Genomic DNA, 17,516 nt, shown 5'->3' with positions numbered 1-17,516 from the left:
CTCTACCTCTACCTCTACCTCTCTCTCCCCTCTCTCCTCACCCCCTACTCTCTCTCTCTCTCTCTCTCTCTCTCTCTACCCCTCTCTCTCTCTACCTCTCTCTCTACCTCTCTCTCTAGGTCGGTATGTTTGTGTGTGGAAGCCCGGTTCAGGTTCTGGAGGTGAGCCCACGGTGTCCTGGGGAGGACTGGTGTACGGAGATGAGTATGGGCCAAACTTACTTCCTACGCTGAACCAGTGACACAAACGCAAACACTAACCATGCCTTATAATGCTTCACTTTATTAATCACCTTTAAATGAATATGCAATGCGGCTCAATCAATTTCCTGGCGAGCTATAATGTTATGGCGCCAACTTTAAGCACTTTTACTAACATGTTGTGCCTTGAAAACTTTAAAATGTTTTCATTAATATATAGGATTTGCTTTCTATAACGTAAGGGAATTAATTTATGTAACCAGGTAGCCTTAAAGGGGTTTTGAATGTCTACAAATACTTTGCTTTGATTTTGTTTAATTTCATCTTCAAGAGATCAGAACTATGACCAAAAAAGTGGTGTATATTTAATTTGAAAATTAATAAATGCTGTAAAAACGACTTGTGTTGTATTTTGGTTATGTATCAATTATTCAAATCTTATGTCTCTTTGCCATCATTTATCGTTTGTGTTCAAATTGAATGATCATGTAACCCTTTATGGTAGGGTAAATATGACTTATTGAATCTGACACATGCAATCTGCTATCTAAACATCTGTTATCCTTTAATGATCTTATGACCTTGTTATCTGTGTAAATGCTACTGGATTGCTTCCGCCATGCTCTTAAATGGCACCATAAATCTTCCTCTGAATAAAATAAATCCAACCAATGGGCACACTAATGATTTGAATGTTGCGGGTTTTTTTTCCAGGCAGCTAATTTCAAAATACAAATGGTTTTATTGACAATTTACCCACTGCCAGCAAATAGATGACGGTAGCCTAATATCTAAAACACCGTTCACTCGCTGCACTGTCACGAACGAGAGCTGTGGCCACGCCCTCTCCTTGGACTCTCAGGTGAACAACTATTTTACACAGAAACTCGCAGATCACAGCGAAGGTTAACCAAAGCCCCGTGAAGTCGGACGCGATCGGTGGACGAATCTATTGGTTTCCGGACCCATTCCGCATGGGATCTCTCTGAGAACCGAGCCGACGTAAACATTTAGAGGAGGTTCAGCGAAGTTTGGAAACAATAACGTGAAACAGGCGGTTTAGCCGTCTCCTTGGGCGTCTGAACATAAGAGGCGTTGTATCGACACAACCAGGATACAACGAAGGCAGAGATGGTAAACTATCACATATGACATAACATCGTCACGTTTATCAATTCATGTTTAATTGTCGAGGTGCTTCTGAACGGATTTAGTTGCTGGCAATGCGAGTCGAGCGGTGTCCAGCTGATGAACTTGTTTTTGTTATTTGTTTTATTAAACTCTAATTATTTCTGTATTACAGGAGCAGTATAATAATCTGGATTTAGAATGTGAAGAAAGTGTCTCTGTAAGTATTGTAAGGTTTCGACTTGTGTTGTGGGTCTACTGTTTCTTCTGTTTTGTTGTCCTCTTAACTCTACATACATATTTAATGTGTAGAAATTCCCACATTTAATAGCAATAATGCGCAAATTGAACATGCAAGTACCTATCATTAATGACGAATGTTCTGTAATGTACTTTTTTTTTTAGAAGCCATTAGTTCCAAGACTGTATTCTATCTTTATGTGCTGTTCCATTAGCCTACTCTGACCATGTAGATAAAAGATGGTGCTCAGTCATTAGGTTACTGCCTGAACAAGAGATGGGGTACACATTGACTCTAGCTAGGAGGTCTTTTAGTCTGCAAAAGGACACAGTAATAATTGTGAGGACACTTGTTGAAGTGGAAGCCCCTGGTCTAAAGGCCTTGACATGCTAGGGTGACTGCAGCATGTAAATAAAGCAGGAACAACCTTAACCATTGTGTGTACACAACACTTTGTTTACTCTCATAATAGTGGTGACAGAACAGTAGAAAAACGGTTCTGTAGGGAAATGAGGCATGGCATGGAAACAGTTTGTTAGAACTTTAGTATGTGTGTGAGATAAATAAATAGAACTCTTGAAACTTAAGTGACGGGCCGGATCTCCTGTTTTTAAAGCGGTCGGTGAACTTACTATGAGTTGGCTGCTCTCAACATATGTTTGACAAACTCCCTTAAATAGGCCTGGGACGTCTTGCGTATTAACCCACTCAACATCAACCTTTAATATCAAAGTCTCAGCAAACGAAAGCATGTCTTACAAGATGAAGTCATTAGCAGTAGTTTTCTTGTGGCTACAAATCATTAGGCTATTTGTATAAAATATGTTTTTATGAGACCTTTCAAACCTTTTGCATTGTATTATTTTATCCAAAATATCTATTTGCATACCAGGTGGGATCCCGCTTGAAAAAACTTCCCAGTCTCTTTTCTAAAGTTGTTTTGCTTTTGGCTTTTTTGAGAGGCCTTAATAGTATAAAAGCTGACAAACAGCATTCTTCCTCCAGGAAATAGCTGCACGCTTTGGTGGAATGCTCAAAAAGTCCTCCAAACGGGAGCCAACGGTACGTTAGTTTCTAATCAAATTCATGCATTTTATTCTTGAATGAATGCTGGTTTAAAAATCAGATTTTAAATATCATTCAACCTTTTAAGACGTTTTGAGTAAACTTCACTTGAATGTGGCTACTAGATTTCTTTGAGTTTGAGCTAAAATGTTAACATTTAATTCCATGCTCCCTGTTTTGATTTTGCAGGGCAACTTGGTTGACATTGAGGGCTCAAACAGCAGTGGCAGTCTGAACGATAACACAAAGGTGAGCTATGGAGGAAGCAAAATGCATGGCCAGGCTTTGCTACAATGGTTCACAACTTTTTTGTCGCCATATGACCCAATATTTAGGCCTGAATATCCATTTGAAGAAAACTAAAAACGGCCTAGAATATCAATGAACGCTGATCAGTGAACAAACACAATATTATGGGATTAGAAATTTAAAATAATGCAGTTTGAGATTGGGGAAACTCTGCTTTATAAGTTAATTGAGTAGATGTATTTGGTTGTCTGTATTGGTTGTCATTTTCATAACTTCTGAGTAAAACCGTAAACCATTCCCTTTAACGGTATCAAGGAAAATGTTAAGTGATTTTAATCAGTGACAAATGAATATTGCGTAGGCTTGATTGGATCTTTATGTCTCTGTTGCAGGAGAAAGGGGGCGTGTTTAAAGGAGTTCTGGGAAAAAGCACCAAGTCAGTGAGGGAAGAGACACCTGTACAGGTGTGTCTGATTACCTCAAACCTACCTTCTTTGTATTCGTAAAGATAGCATCTGGGTCCTTTGAGTAATTTTATCCGAATAGAGTGACCAGAGGGAAATGGATAGCTTAAACTGAATTTAAATTCGATTTTACCTACATCTTGCCCTTTTTTTTCTTTCATTCATTGAGAACACAATTAGCTTAATGTGACCTCCAGAGGTTGCTGGCTAATATACAAATGCTGCAAAAGGGAGTGTGTGTGTGTGTGTGTGTGTGGGGGGGGGGGTCTCTTTTACAGCCCATTTTAGTGTACTATAAGCTCTGTATCAAGTATTAACGTGCAGATATCGTTCTTCCAGGCCAGCCTCCCGGTCCCAAGCCGGGAGCTCTCATCCAGTACTGACAGCCTGAACAAAAACCCATCCAAGGTGAGCTTACCTTGCCTCTTATTTGCTTGTCCGAGGTTCTTATCTGTTCATTGAGAATTACTTATTTTGTGACCCCCTATATCTAGGAGAAAACGGGAGTGTTTGGGGGAATTCTGAAACGAAGCCCAAAACCAGGTCACAGTCGTTCAGAATCCCAGGTATTATACTCATAGGTTGGACATTGTATATATTTTTTTAAGTCTTTATCATAGTGTGGCATTAACAATGCCAGGGTTGGGTGTTCGATTGTGACCACAGGCCAGTGAGGCCACCCATGCTCAGAATGTGGGCACTCATGGTATTGTAAGAATCGAAAAAATATATATATATTAGAGCTGTCAAGCGATTAAAATATTTAATCGTGATTAATCGCATTAATGTCATAGTTAACTCACGATTAATCGCAATTAATCGCAATTTTTTTTCTATGCTAAATATCCCTTGATTTTTTTGTCCCATAATTCTTCTCATTTTAATTCTCTTATCAACATGGTGAAGTGCATCGGCTTGCCTTGTGCAAATGATTTTTTATCGATAACAACATTGGCATATACTGATCAAAACAGGACGATACAAAAAAAGAGCCTATAGTGCAATTAAACGACTGCTTTGAACAAATGTAATTTGAACATAGCAGTCAGGCTACTGCTTCTTTGTTTTGAGGCAAAGAAAAAAAAAAAAAGATATATATATATTTATTTATTTTAATAAAATAATTGCGTTAATCGCGCGATAAATTTTTTAACGCCGTTAAAATTGGTTTGTGTTAACGCCGTTAATAACACGTTTAACTGACAGCTCTAATATATATTCATGCTTATTTGTTTGTAGGACAATTTCTCAATGGACGGGGATTTGAATGGCAGCAGTGACAGTCTGTCAGAGAACAACAACCCCAAGGTGTGTGTGTGTGTGTGTGTGTGTGTGTGTGTGTGTGTGTGTGTGTGTGTGTGTGTGTGTGTGTGTGTGTGTGTGTGTGTGTGTGTGTGTGTGTGTGTGTGTGTGTGTGTGTGTGTGTGTGTGTGTGTGTGTGTGTGCATCCATAGCAACAGTCATTCATAACAGCGTACTGAAAATTGGACAAAGCCGTGTAATAATGCAGTGTTATGCTCGGTCAAGGCAGTTGTTCTATTCTAGGAGGGTCAGCATTTCCAGCTCGTTCCATAGCCACAGTCCCACCCAGTCAGACTGTGGGTGGGAGAGGGGAATGATCGCAAATGGAGGTTTTGGAGGGTAACACTGCACCCATTCAAACTTGCATTTTATTCACATGTGATCCCTCAATCTTTTTCTTCTCAGGAGAAGGGCAGCAAGTTTGGTGCCATGTTTAAAAAGTCCAACTGGACCAAAGAAGTCAACAGCGCGTCGCAGGTGAGGGTCACTGTATAGGTGCAGTGCTGTTTCCATGGATACTATGCACACATACTCTGCGATAAACATAACCATGGAAACGATGAATGAATAACAACTCGATGGAAATGTGTTCTCCACAGGAGGACCTGTCTGTTTCTGACGTATCTAGCCAAAAGTCTGGGAGCTCTGATAATCTCTCCGAGGGCAAGGACAGCAAAGTGAGCGCCAACAGATTTGCTTGACCGACTTAATACAATGGTTATAATTTGGGTTTAATCGTTTGCAATTAATTATTTCTGCAGGAGAAGGGCGGGATGTTTGGTGGAGTGTTTAAAAAACCAAAGTCCCTGTTCGCCCGGTCTCAGTCGCGGGTAGGTGCTGCCAGTTCACGCTGCCAGGGTGCAGTTTGTGTCGTGGTTGTTTCAGAGTTCGGCCCGTTGTCTCCTCCTGGTTCAGTGGTTCATCAGTGTTTGTTTTCTCTGCTCCAGGAGGACCTGACCTCAGATCTGTCCGTCAGCAGTGACAATCTCTCAGAGGGGATTTCCAAGGTAACCCAAATCCTAGTGACACAAAAATGGTAGATCGTATTATAATGAGTCAATTCCTCAATAAAATGGATTAAAGGATTTACAACTCAAAGCTTACCAACAGCCATTTTTTAACTGTCATCATTCTTCTAGGCCCGCCTCTCTGTCCAGAGCGGTGATCTTTCAGCCAGTAACGACAGCTTAAACAACAACAAAAAGTCCCCCAAGGAGAAAACTGGATTTCTCGGAGGGATTCTCAAACAAACCCCTAAACCAGGTCACAGACGAACAGAGTCCCAGGTACTACTTTAGGTTACCTAATATATATTCTGCATGACTACGTTTGACATTAAATAGGCCCTTGGTCTGATTCGCGGTCAAATCTTTTAATTAATCAACTGGATTTAATGTTATGGATTATTGGATGAATTTGTCCTTCAGTTTTTTGTGTATGACTAATGTTGTCCAACCTCTAAAATATCGCTCCTTCAAAACTAAAAACAAAAATATGAAATCAAGGTGTTGTTTCTTAGCAAAGGACAAATTACCAAACCTTGTTGATGTGTTGCAGGATCGTCTTTCATTGGATGGAGATTTGAGTAACAGCAATGACAGTTTGTCAGCTGACAACACTAAGGTAAATGTTGGGTAAAAGTAAGGTAAAAGTGTTTTTAGCTTGGCTTTGTCAGTTAATCAAAAATCACACGATACATAACAACTTCACTCCCATTTGACCCTCTTTTCCTTCAGGAGAAGGGCAGTAAGTTTGGCGGGATGTTTAAAGGCTGGACCAAAGGCGCCAACGACCAGGCTCAGGTGTGGTTTTGCCGCGTGGCGTTCTTGTCTCCAGGCTCTTCTTATATTATGCACATACTCTGCATATATTCAATCCCAATGAATATTAACTCGCTGGACATCGTTTCCCCCCAGGAGGATCTGTCTGCGTCCGGGGAGTTGAAGGGCAGCGTTGATAATCTCTCGGAGGGGAAAGAGGGCAAGGTGAGCCGAGCCGTACACATCAGGCTACAAACCACTGGTTGACAGAAGTAAGAGAAGGTCCCAGATAACATCTGGATCTGTTTCTTTCCTCCAGGAGAAAGGAGGGCTGTTTGGTGGGGTGTTTAAAAAGAACAAGAGGACCAAGTCCGTGGTAAGCAAAGTATTGATATATTTTCACATTTTCTCTGCTTAATATGTGAACACAAACTCAGCCAGCAGTAGTAAACTGTATAAAAGGTTCTGTAAAGGTTTTGAATCAACCCTGGGCAGATTAGCGACTCACTCCTTTAAGTCCTCTCCTGAAAGCTTTATTAGTTCGCCCAAACGATACAGGAAACACGTTGTAACCACGCCCCTTCAGGTTCATGATCCGGCCCAGGCTCCGTGCCGTCTCCCCCCAGAAGTTCTGCTGGAACATGATAAAACTGCTGCATCCGACATTAGTATGACTCAAACTGAGTTGTTTCTATTTCCAACATGTCTTTTCTTCTTCAGGAGGACCTGACCGCAGACTCTGAGCTGTCCGCCAGCACTGACAATCTCGCAGAGAAGACTTCCAAGGTAAACCTTCGTGGATTGTGTGTGTGGTTGACGGCTGGTTTAAGCACCCTCACCTGACCCGACTCAGACTGAGGAGGCTCTGGGGCTGGCTGACTGGTGAGGCTGCTTAAACCAGCCCTGAACCGCACACACACACACACCACACCCTTGTCCTACTTTGGTCATGTGACACAAAAACAACGAATGAGTCATATTCTGTAACCCCTTGCTTCAGGGGAGTTTCAGGTGTATGTCATGCATATTAATTAATGACATTAAAATAACACTGAGCGGCATTCATTGAAGGTGATGTCATGTTACAGACTTCCTCTACATTGCAAACAAATAACAGACACTGCAAAGAAGGAAATAGATAGAAAGCTTTTCTAGAAAGTATGAACATCATATAAATACAATATCAGATCTGATAATTATATATAACATGAATAAAACTTGTTTTAGTTGTGTTTGTTGGAGCTGTGTTTCTGAGGGAAAATGTCATAACCGTTTGCGGTGCTCGTTACCTTCGGCTGTAGGGCGGTGGTATGGGTAAGATCCTGAAGAGTCCATTCCAGTCCTCCGCCTGGGTAACGCTCAGCCCTGGGGGGGGGGGGACCTTTTTGTTTCCACAAAGGTCAAACACATAAATTCCATGGCGCACGTGGTTTCTCCTGAGGTCACGTGTTCTGTGTTCCAGCAGGAGAAGAGCGAGCAGCCTGCTGATTCCAGTGACGCGCTGCGTGCAGAGGAAACCAGAGCCAGAAAGCAGGTAAAGGCAGACCCTCTTCATCATGACCTCGTGGGATACGGGACAAGGCCTCATGGCCACTGCATGTCGGCCAACTCACTTTACTCTCCAAAGCCGTGCACCCAATTTACCCTCAACTGGCTTTATTGTTATTGATTATTATCTGAATTTGTTCCTCAGTTTTTTTGTGTCTATGAATAAACATGTCTAACCCCTACAATCTCTGTCCCTCAAACCTGTCGAAAGTATGAAAGGACAGGACAAAGGACAAATGACCCAACCTTGTTGATGTGTTTCAGGATCGTCTTTCATTGGATGGAGATTTGAGTAACAGCAATGACAGTTTGTCAGCTGACTGCGCTAAGGTAAATGTTAGCATGGCTCGCTCTCCTTCGGAAGGAAATTAGGAACTCTAGGACATGGAATGTCCAAAGACTTTGATGCATAGCGACTTAACTCCCATTTGAACTCTTTTCCTTCAGGAGAAGGGCAGTAAGTTTGGCGGGATGTTTAAAGGCTGGACCAAAGGCGCCAACGACCAGGCTCAGGTGTGGTTTTGCCGCGTGGCGTTCTTGTCTCCAGGCTCTTCTTATATTATGCACATACTCTGCATATATTCAATCCCAATGAATATTAACTCGCTGGACATCGTTTCCCCCCAGGAGAATCTGTCTGCGTCCGGGGAGTTGAAGGGCAGCGTCGATAATCTCTCGGAGGGGAAAGAGGGCAAGGTGAGCAGAGCCGTACACATCAGGCTACAAACCACTGGTTGACAGAAGTAAGAGAAGGTCCCAGATAACATCTGGATCTGTTTCTTTCCTACAGGAGAAAGGAGGGCTGTTTGGTGGGGTGTTTAAAAAGAACAAGAGGACCCAGTCTCGGGTAAGTGTATTTAGCAAACTCCGCTAGCATTAGTAAACTATTATGGATCTGTAAAGGCTTCAGATCAACACCTTGTAGACTAGCCACTGTAGAAATGCACTCATCAAACTCTCCTCCCTCCAAATTAGTTTCCTTCAATAAAATATCTCCGTCTCCCCCCAGAAGTTCAGCTAGACCATGCTAGAACTGCTGGAGTCAAGTATTGGTGTGAATCTAACTGATAGTCGTTTTTATTATTTTCTTCTTCAGGAGGACCTGACCGCAGACTCTGAGCTGTCAGCCAGCTCTGACACGCTCAGAGAGAAGACTGCTAAGGTATCCCTCCATGGATTGTGTGTGTGGTTGACGGCTGGTTTAAGCACCCTCACCTGAGCCGACTCTGGCTGACTGGTCAGGCTGCTTAAAACAGCCATCAACCGGGCCGGCTTGAATAGTTTGATACTTTTTACTCTCTAAAAAGCAGTGAAGCAGTTTTAAGATAAAAAGGACCAAATAGCACTAATTTGTTGATACTTATATATAATTACCCGTTACTGATAATATTAATGAATAGTAATATTTATTGTTTATTTGTCGTATATAACATTAAATTCATATTATCCCTCATATAGTTTGTTGATTTTGTATTACTACATTAACACTCACATTACTTAAATAATGATAGTTTACTCATTCTAATAATGTAAACTATGATATTTGTTTGGGTGCGTCTTGCAGCAGAACAGCTCAAACTCTGATAGTGAAGAGGAAACTACAGACCCTCAATCTGGTCACAAACAGGTTTGTAACTCAACCTTCTCTCTGCAAAACAATAACCAGTACCAGTGTTCCAGTTACTGCTTAGAATCTCGTTTGTCCCCATGGGCCTTATTCAGCCGGCGGCCATCTTGGTTACGTTCCACATTCCGCTCACCCGTCCAGGTAGCACTTAGAGCCAAGATGGCAGCTAGGGGAATAAGGCCCAATTCAACCCCGTTGTTTGATTTCAGAATAAGCTCACAGGTGCCATGATGAACCTCAATCCGTTCTACTTCGCCAACAAGGTGAGAAACCCGCTTGTTGTGTTCGCTGTTGTTGCTGTTGTTGATGTTATTATTGGTTAGCTAAAAGGATAGGACACCAAACAGTACAAAACAGTTTCCTCTTTTGACAGCACTACAAGCACCCCGGTTCTGACGAGGAGCCGACCGCTGACGAGAAGACCTCCAGCAACAAACAGGTGTGTGTGTGTGTGTGTGTGTGTGTGTGTGTGTGTGTGGCGGGCATTCTAGAAGTTTCCAGTCAGCTGTTGTATTTACTAATCTTTTTATTTTTTTATTTAAAAGATAATAACCAAACCTTATTAAATGTATTATTTTTATGTATGAAATAAAGAATAAACATTTATTATGATAATAGCATAATATTAGTCGGTAAAATTCTACTGTTTCAAAGGTATACTATCTTGTATAAAGCAATGATAGACGACAATGATGTAATTTTTTTGTAATAAAATGTACGCATTAGTTCATTGTCAGGCACAGACCTACAAGGAAGTGAGTTGAAATCATGACGAGCGCGTACTCCCCCTGGCCCACCACAAGGCTGGGATGGTGGAGCCCGGGGCTGGCTCAGCTGTTGAGGGAAACCTTCCTTGCTGTCCCAACTATTTCTGAATCATAAGAAGAAACTATAAACACAAAAGGCTTCACAAAATACTTTTGAATATCACCAAAACAATGCACTGATTCCCTTGTAGAGCTCCGTGGCGGGTGCCATGGCGATGATGAATCCATTCCGTTCGGCAACTAAAGTAAACACTGTTGCTGTATTAGTCTGTTGGTGTATTAGGGCTAATACGGTTCAAGGTTTTACAAAATGGTGGTTCCCTCGTTTCACGTTCGATAGTGTGGTGGTGCTTCCCTGCTGCTATAGCACTGGTCAGTGTTGGATTCTTTTTTTTCCCGGTGGTTGTGAAATCAAACAGAAAGTGACATGGACCAGGCATCTCGTGCTAGTCATCGCCGCGGGAGCTAACAGTTGGGTAACGCAATGTGTCCTCTGTGCAGAAGGACGTTGGCCAAGCAGAGAACAACAAGGAAGTGGAACAGCAAGGAGAAGAGAAATTAAAACTGGTCAGTCTATTATTTGCATTATTTGCATCATGGGTGACTCACTCTCCCCCTCTCACTCTCACACCCAGTGAGACCGTCGACAGGAAGCCTCCCTCTGCACTGAGCTCTCTGATTTTGGACCCACTGAGCCACCGTAGCTGCCCCCTGGCCAGCTCACTCAGCCACTGTGTGTAACCCAGCTGTCGGGATTTGTCTGTCGGCTCACAGGTCAAGAGCGGTCCCCACCCCCGGGAGAGAATGGACCGATCCGGAGCGCAGTCCGGCCCCGTGAAACCAGCCAAGGAGGTAGGAACACAGACAGACAGACAGACAGACAGACACTATCAGTAAGGACAAACGTTCTGTTTGTTTTATGGTGCTTCACTTTTATTGAGGGCTCCCTCTGAAGCACTTGCTATGCATTGGGTTCTTTTGAAATTCAAATACTTTACCGTCCCTCATGCGTCAATTTAAGCAGGCAAAACTCAAGACAACAATCATACACATAGTCCTATAGGCATAAGACAGCATACAATATCAATCATACACATAGACCTGTAAAAAAATCAAGTATATATTGAACTCACTCACCCACAGACTGTCTGTCTATATCAACAGTTGTCATTTGAAGGATTCCTCCCAATCGATATCTTGTCCATTAGACAGACCTGTATTGTTTTAAGTAAAACTTTTATGTTTTCTTATTCAGAACCAATCAGATGATGAGGTACTGACCGACCGTGAAGAAGGACGCTCTGTCGGGGGTGAGGACGCCAAACCGTCGGGCACCAAAGCAGTGAGTCATTCTCACCGGACGCTACTTTTTCATTATTTAGAGTATGTTTTCTAACAAGATATGGTTGTCCAGGTGTACTGGAAACCATTTATGCTGCTGCGACTCTGACCACTGCTACAGCTTCTACTTCCCTGTATCGCTTCCATTCCAATGACTTGCAAATGGATGTTAGGCTCTCTGACGTACTGCTTGGGAGGTTTTTTTTGGCTTGCCAAAATACATGCTTCTCTTGTGTTTATTGAACCTTCTGTGATTCGGTCAGGTGACCCCGTATTACTTTGAGAGATGCATTGATGTCATGTGATCTATTTATTTTCAGGCCAAGATGAAAAAACCAAAGCGCCACAATCCGTTTATGCCACGTGTTTCTGACCAGGTACGGTTCACCCCATTTGTTCATACTTCCTGAAATTGTTACCGGGATCTTTTATTCTTTATAAACGTAGTGAGAAGAACAGCGCTGAACCAATCACCCACTCAGGCTCTGTTGAAGCATGGGTCATGTGATCACTCTCCTTGTTCGGTTATAATTGGTGCCGGGTGACGTCACTCTACCGTCTCCGCGGACTGTCGGCTAACTTTCACCAAGAGAACCCCACCTAAAGAGCATCTAAAAACCCCACCTAAAAAGCACCTAAAAACCCCACCTAAAGAGCACCTAAAAACCCCACCTAAAAAGCATCTAAAAAGACAACTGTGGCTTCCACACCCCGTTGACGCTAATGTTTTCTTATTAGGTGCGGTTGTCTTTGAGTCATATTCAAGGAATGCAACATGGTGTCTCCCCTCTCTCTTAGGCCCCATCGGATGATGAAGGCCTGAACGAAGACGAGCCCTTGAACACAGAAGAAGGGATTGAGGTGGAGGAAGGCAACGGCCAGGAAGTGGTGTGTACTGAAACCTCTCGCTCCATGACGGTGCACACACCTCCTAACCTCGTTATTTGGAGACTGGAGAGTTTTGTCATCGTTTAGGAAAAATTGTTAAAGTAAATCCATCCATAAGAAGCATGTCTGCTGATGTTTGCAAACGTATTTCATTGCTCTGCTGTGAACATTGACATACGGCATTCTGTCCCGCCCTCATCCGTGTCTAAGTGTATTTCCATTGGCTAATAATTGTCAAGCTGTGTTGGATTGGTCGTTCTTTCACACTGTATAGATTGAGAGTTTCAAATCATATGGCTGAATATTCATGAGATAGGGTGTTGTGATGAGCAGTATATTACAATGAATCTTGTTGTGATAGTTTCCAGTGCCCATCACAAATATGACTAACATGGTCCTTCACAGCAATACCTCTCGTATAAGAAATGCAATCTCTTTTTTGCCTGTCGCCTTCAGACCAAACCCAAGAAAACGAAAAAGCACAATCCCTTCCTACCCCGGGTCAAGGTAAGACTCATGTGACACCTGTGTTTGAGTTAACTCTTCAAAACCAACACATTTCTGACGTGTGTGTGTGTGTGTGTGTGTGTGTGTGTGTGTGTGTGTGTGTGTGTGTGTGTGTGTGTGTGTGTGTGTGTGTGTGTGTGTGTGTGTGTGTGTGTGTGTGTGTGTGTGTGTGTGTGTGTGTGTGTGTGTGCCTAGGTTCGACCAAAGAAGAACCCACAGGATGAGCCGACTGCGACTGACAATGCACCTGGGGTAGGGAAACGCTTGCTTTGTGTGCAACGGGAAATACCTGCCCTATGTTTAGTTTGAAGAAGTAACCCAACTCCCTATTGTCATTCTTCTGTGGAACGAAATGGTGTGTGGGGGAGGGGTATCTGTATCTTACACAGACTGATATACCACTTTTACCCTTTTCTTTTTATACATGAATGATATATTTGCACACATTGTGTGATATCCAGAGCCATCCAAGTAGCTTAGATACAGATCCTTAGCCAAATGCTGAAGTTCTGGAGGTTAAAGCCAAGCTCAGTGACTCTAGTGACGTTGTGTCTGGCTACTTTGCATGCTGTGCACAGGATTCCTAAGTATGCGTCGAGGTAGTCCCTGTAGCTGTCGGATGTACACACACGCACGCACGCATGCGCAAATACATATGCACACACGCACAAATAACTCGCACACAAATTATTGCTGTGCGCGCACACACACCCCTTCGTAAGCCTTGGCTCTAACTTGGATCCTACTGGGCTGTGGTGTGAGGCCACTCCCTGAAAACCGATCACGCTCTGCCATCAGACGTCGACCTACCGGCATTGTGCTCTTAGAGACAATCAGTCACTGTGTTTCCCACCAGTCTTGTTCTGCTTCGTGTTTCTCCACACCCTCCTCTGCTTTTGTACAAAATAAATACACAAAAGCTGGGCTTATGTTGGAGCTAAAACAACTTTTACTCTTAATCTCTTTCAACTTTCTATTTTTCTCTCTTTCTCTTACAATACACTTAACCCAAATCTGATGTAATGTAATATATATAATATTATTTGTAAATACTGGGAAGGAAAATAAATCTCAATCAGAATATTTTAGGAAAATTAATATTTTTTTTGTCATTTTTGTCGTTAGAATGAAAGGTCTCTGTTTGACCGGCTGGAAGACTTCCGGATCGGTCCAGACGAATCGAATGATCAGGTGTGTGATGGGAACGTGTCAGAAATATGAATTTGTTGCTTTGGAAACTATGGGACGAGGTTTTCTGAGGTTTTCTGAGTTATACAGCAGTGATATAGTTCTGTAGTTCTGACGGTTAAACTTTGCCTTCTCTTGAAGGACGTGGAGGGTCTCATGGAGTGGTGGAGCACAGTGGAACGTAAGACACACACACACACACACACACACACACACACACACACACACACACACACACACACACACACACACACACACACACACACACACACACACACACACACACACACACACACACACACACACACACAACATCATTACTAAGGTGGCCTAAGACGTCACTCGATCATCTTGTTGACCACATAATGTAAAAACATTTTTAAAATTGTCCTGATTTCCTGTTGTCTTTCCTCTGCTGTGTTTATTCAGAATGGGAGGACATGCCCAAAGAGGATGACATGACGGAGAAGGAAGAGGCCAAGTAAGACAGGACTCTGTGTGTGTGTGCGTGTGTGTGCGTGCATGCGTGCGTCCGTGTGTGGTAGGGCTCCCAAACCCCTAATGGGACCGACAACAAAAGCTACATTATCTCTATAATTAGTTTGTCGATAGAAGTCTATAGTTTGAGGAGACTGCTGCAGCTCCTCTCATAGGAAAACAACGATTTGTTTTTTAAATCCATTGTTTTCCTCCTCAGTCATCGATTCCATTTAAAGACAGATCTTTAGCTCTCTCTGATACACTGACCGCTGGGGCCGGTGCGCAGCGCAGACCATCCCCTCTGGGCATCACCATGACGACGTGACCTCTCTCCCCGCAGGGCGTTCGCGCTCACGGCGGAGAAGGTGCAGAGGGGCATCCGGGTGTTCAACAAGCTGTTCACGGAGCGCGCCGAGAGCCTGTGGCAGCACGTCCTGGACCTCAACGCCATCGCCGACAACCTGGACCGCTTCAACAAGAAGACCAAGATCGCCCAGATCACGGGCGGCTCCACCAGCGCGCTGGGGGGCGTGGCCACCATCGCCGGGCTGGCCCTGGCGCCCGTCACCTTCGGCACGTCGCTGATCATCACGGCGGTGGGGCTGGGCGTGGCCACGGCGGGCGGACTCACCTCGGCGGGCGCCGGCATCTCCAACCAGGTCAACAACTCGCTGGACCGCAAGAAGGTGGAGAAGATCGTGGAGGACTACCAGGAGAAGATGGCCGACATCAACAAGTGCATGACCTTCATCAAGCAGGGGATCGAGAACCTGCGGCGGTTCGACCTGCTCAAGATGCGCAAGCACGCCTACAACCGTGACTTCCCGGCGCTGAACAACATCTACGAGGACGGCGCCATGCTGGGCAAGGCCATCCTCATCAACGCCAACGAGATCATGCGCGTGGTGCAGATCGCCAACGTGGCGGGCAGCACGGCCGCCCGGGCGGTGCAGATCGCCAGCATGGCCACGGGCGTGCTCACCGGGCTCTTCGTGGGCATGGACATCTACTTTGTGGCCAAGGACTCCAAGGAGCTCAAGAAGGGCGCCAAGTCGGAGTTCGCCGCCAAGATCCGGGAGGTGGCGGTCCAGCTCCACGAGGGACTGGTGGAGCTCAACGGGATCCGGGACGAGCTGCAGTCCACCAGCAGCCCCGAGGACCCCGAGGCCGTCCGGGATCTGAACAAACCCGAGGGGGGGGAGGAGGAGGAGGAGGAGGAGAAGAAGAAACTGGAGGAGGAGAAACCGGACGAGGATTCGGAAGAAGATGAAATCGACCGGATCAAAAAGGCGATCAAAAAGGACTACGAGAGCCGGGAGTATGTTTGACTTCCAGAACTTCCCGAACCCTCACATTATTATATTAATGGATGCATTTAAGTTCTTCTAGTCAGGGATTTTCATTAGGACACTTTAAACATTTTAATGACCATCGTTTTGAAGTGGGTTTTACTTTAGGTGGTTTAACGCTCAAACCTGCCTTGTGAAGATATGCCAATAATACTGTCGGCATAGCTGAGGCCGGATATGCAATAAGAAGATGAGCAACTAGAGTCTGGAGTCTTGCCTATTGGGACGTCATCCAAGCCTTAATTGTTTTGATGATTGTTTATGGAAATTTTACCTTCTTTTTTTAAATATGGACCATGCAAATATGGACTTTAGATCAAATGTGTTTTATACTTTGTGACGTAAGGTTTTGACTTTGACCTTGTATGCTGCTAACTACTTTGCAAAGAAATTTACTTTTAACGGGTCTATGGGTATCTAGTTTATCTTTTATTTACGAACCTCTAATGGAGTATTTGTACTGGGTGTAGCGCCTTCATTATTTATAATGTCTTTGATATATTTATAATAAAACGTGAACATATTAATAATTGTAGATCTTTTGTTGGTGTCAAAACTGCTATGCAAGACAATCATCCATGCTTGATATGAAGGACAAATGACTGTCAGTATCCATGATGGTACCTCCCTGTATTCACTCCAAAACACACTTCAACACTGTGCACCTTTTCTAAACACTGTACAGAACATAAAAGAAACAAGACATCTCCCACTTCCTTCACAGAAGATTTAGCTGATTTCCCTTCATGAACTTTGAAAAAGAGACCAGCCTGTTAAAAGAGCAGTACTCTTTAATGAAGTACTACTTATGATTAATAACAACAACAATCTAAATATCCATTATCTATATCATTCTCATTGAGGACTGCATTTAACTATTTTGGTCTTGATGTAAAACACGTGAAAGGTCACTGTATGTAATGTATTTATTGTTGATTATGCATTTCCAGGAATAAAAAATAATATCTACGTTTCAATGTGTCAAATGAAAAAAATACTGGTTTGAACGCTGCACACAGTCATCAAACGATACATTTCCTTCTGACTGTTATTTACACATGCTTCATGTTGACTTTGCATCTTTATTTGCATAGGCTTCTGCGTACAGGTTTACCTTCACAATCAGCCCGACAGGCGTAGCCGAGGCTGGCTTGAAACTCGAGCTTTGTGGGGCAGGAGCTGTAAATATGTAGAGACAAGTCTGGATTTGCCCTGTCTTTAAATACCTTTGTCTGGATGCGTGTTATTCTTTTTTCTTGCTTTCGGTCTGATGGAGTGAAAACAGAAATAAACTCATGCGACAAATAAAAAAAAAATCTTTATTCAACATTGTATAGCCTATTTCAGTTTGCACTGATTCATGTTGATGATTTAACTCGTATTTCATATCGTGATACAAGCTGCTGGGTATC

The 17,516-nt window shown here is 43.4% G+C and overlaps 1 protein-coding gene across 2 annotated transcripts; it reads left to right on the top strand.

Moving 5' to 3' along the window:
* Positions 1-1,039: 1,039 nt before the first annotated feature.
* Positions 1,040-17,092, top strand: apol1 (apolipoprotein L, 1). Of its 2 annotated transcripts, XM_056596991.1 has the most exons (40): positions 1,040-1,334; positions 1,504-1,548; positions 2,575-2,631; positions 2,824-2,883; positions 3,276-3,347; positions 3,687-3,755; positions 3,842-3,913; positions 4,587-4,655; positions 5,055-5,126; positions 5,249-5,326; positions 5,411-5,479; positions 5,597-5,656; positions 5,789-5,935; positions 6,207-6,272; positions 6,386-6,451; positions 6,566-6,634; positions 6,729-6,785; positions 7,130-7,195; positions 7,711-7,761; positions 7,872-7,943; positions 8,222-8,287; positions 8,405-8,470; positions 8,585-8,653; positions 8,748-8,804; positions 9,054-9,119; positions 9,522-9,584; positions 9,794-9,847; positions 9,958-10,023; positions 10,543-10,596; positions 10,853-10,918; positions 11,126-11,203; positions 11,607-11,693; positions 12,013-12,069; positions 12,491-12,580; positions 13,037-13,087; positions 13,283-13,339; positions 14,213-14,278; positions 14,417-14,456; positions 14,705-14,756; positions 15,096-17,092. In XM_056596991.1, exons 1-40 carry the CDS (start codon positions 1,332-1,334, stop codon positions 16,081-16,083), a joined length of 3,513 nt encoding a protein of 1,170 aa, XP_056452966.1. In that variant the 5' UTR covers positions 1,040-1,331; the 3' UTR covers positions 16,084-17,092. The 2 variants fall into 2 exon arrangements, with proteins under 2 accessions (XP_056452966.1, XP_056452968.1); XM_056596993.1 differs by lacking the exon at positions 10,543-10,596.
* The last annotated feature ends 424 nt before the right edge of the window (positions 17,093-17,516 follow it).

The sequence above is a fragment of the Gadus chalcogrammus genome, chromosome 8 (assembly GCF_026213295.1).
Source record: "Gadus chalcogrammus isolate NIFS_2021 chromosome 8, NIFS_Gcha_1.0, whole genome shotgun sequence".
Taxonomy (NCBI): domain Eukaryota; kingdom Metazoa; phylum Chordata; class Actinopteri; order Gadiformes; family Gadidae; genus Gadus; species Gadus chalcogrammus.
Note: the sequence above shows the minus strand (reverse complement) of the source record. Positions and strands in the feature narration are given on the sequence as shown.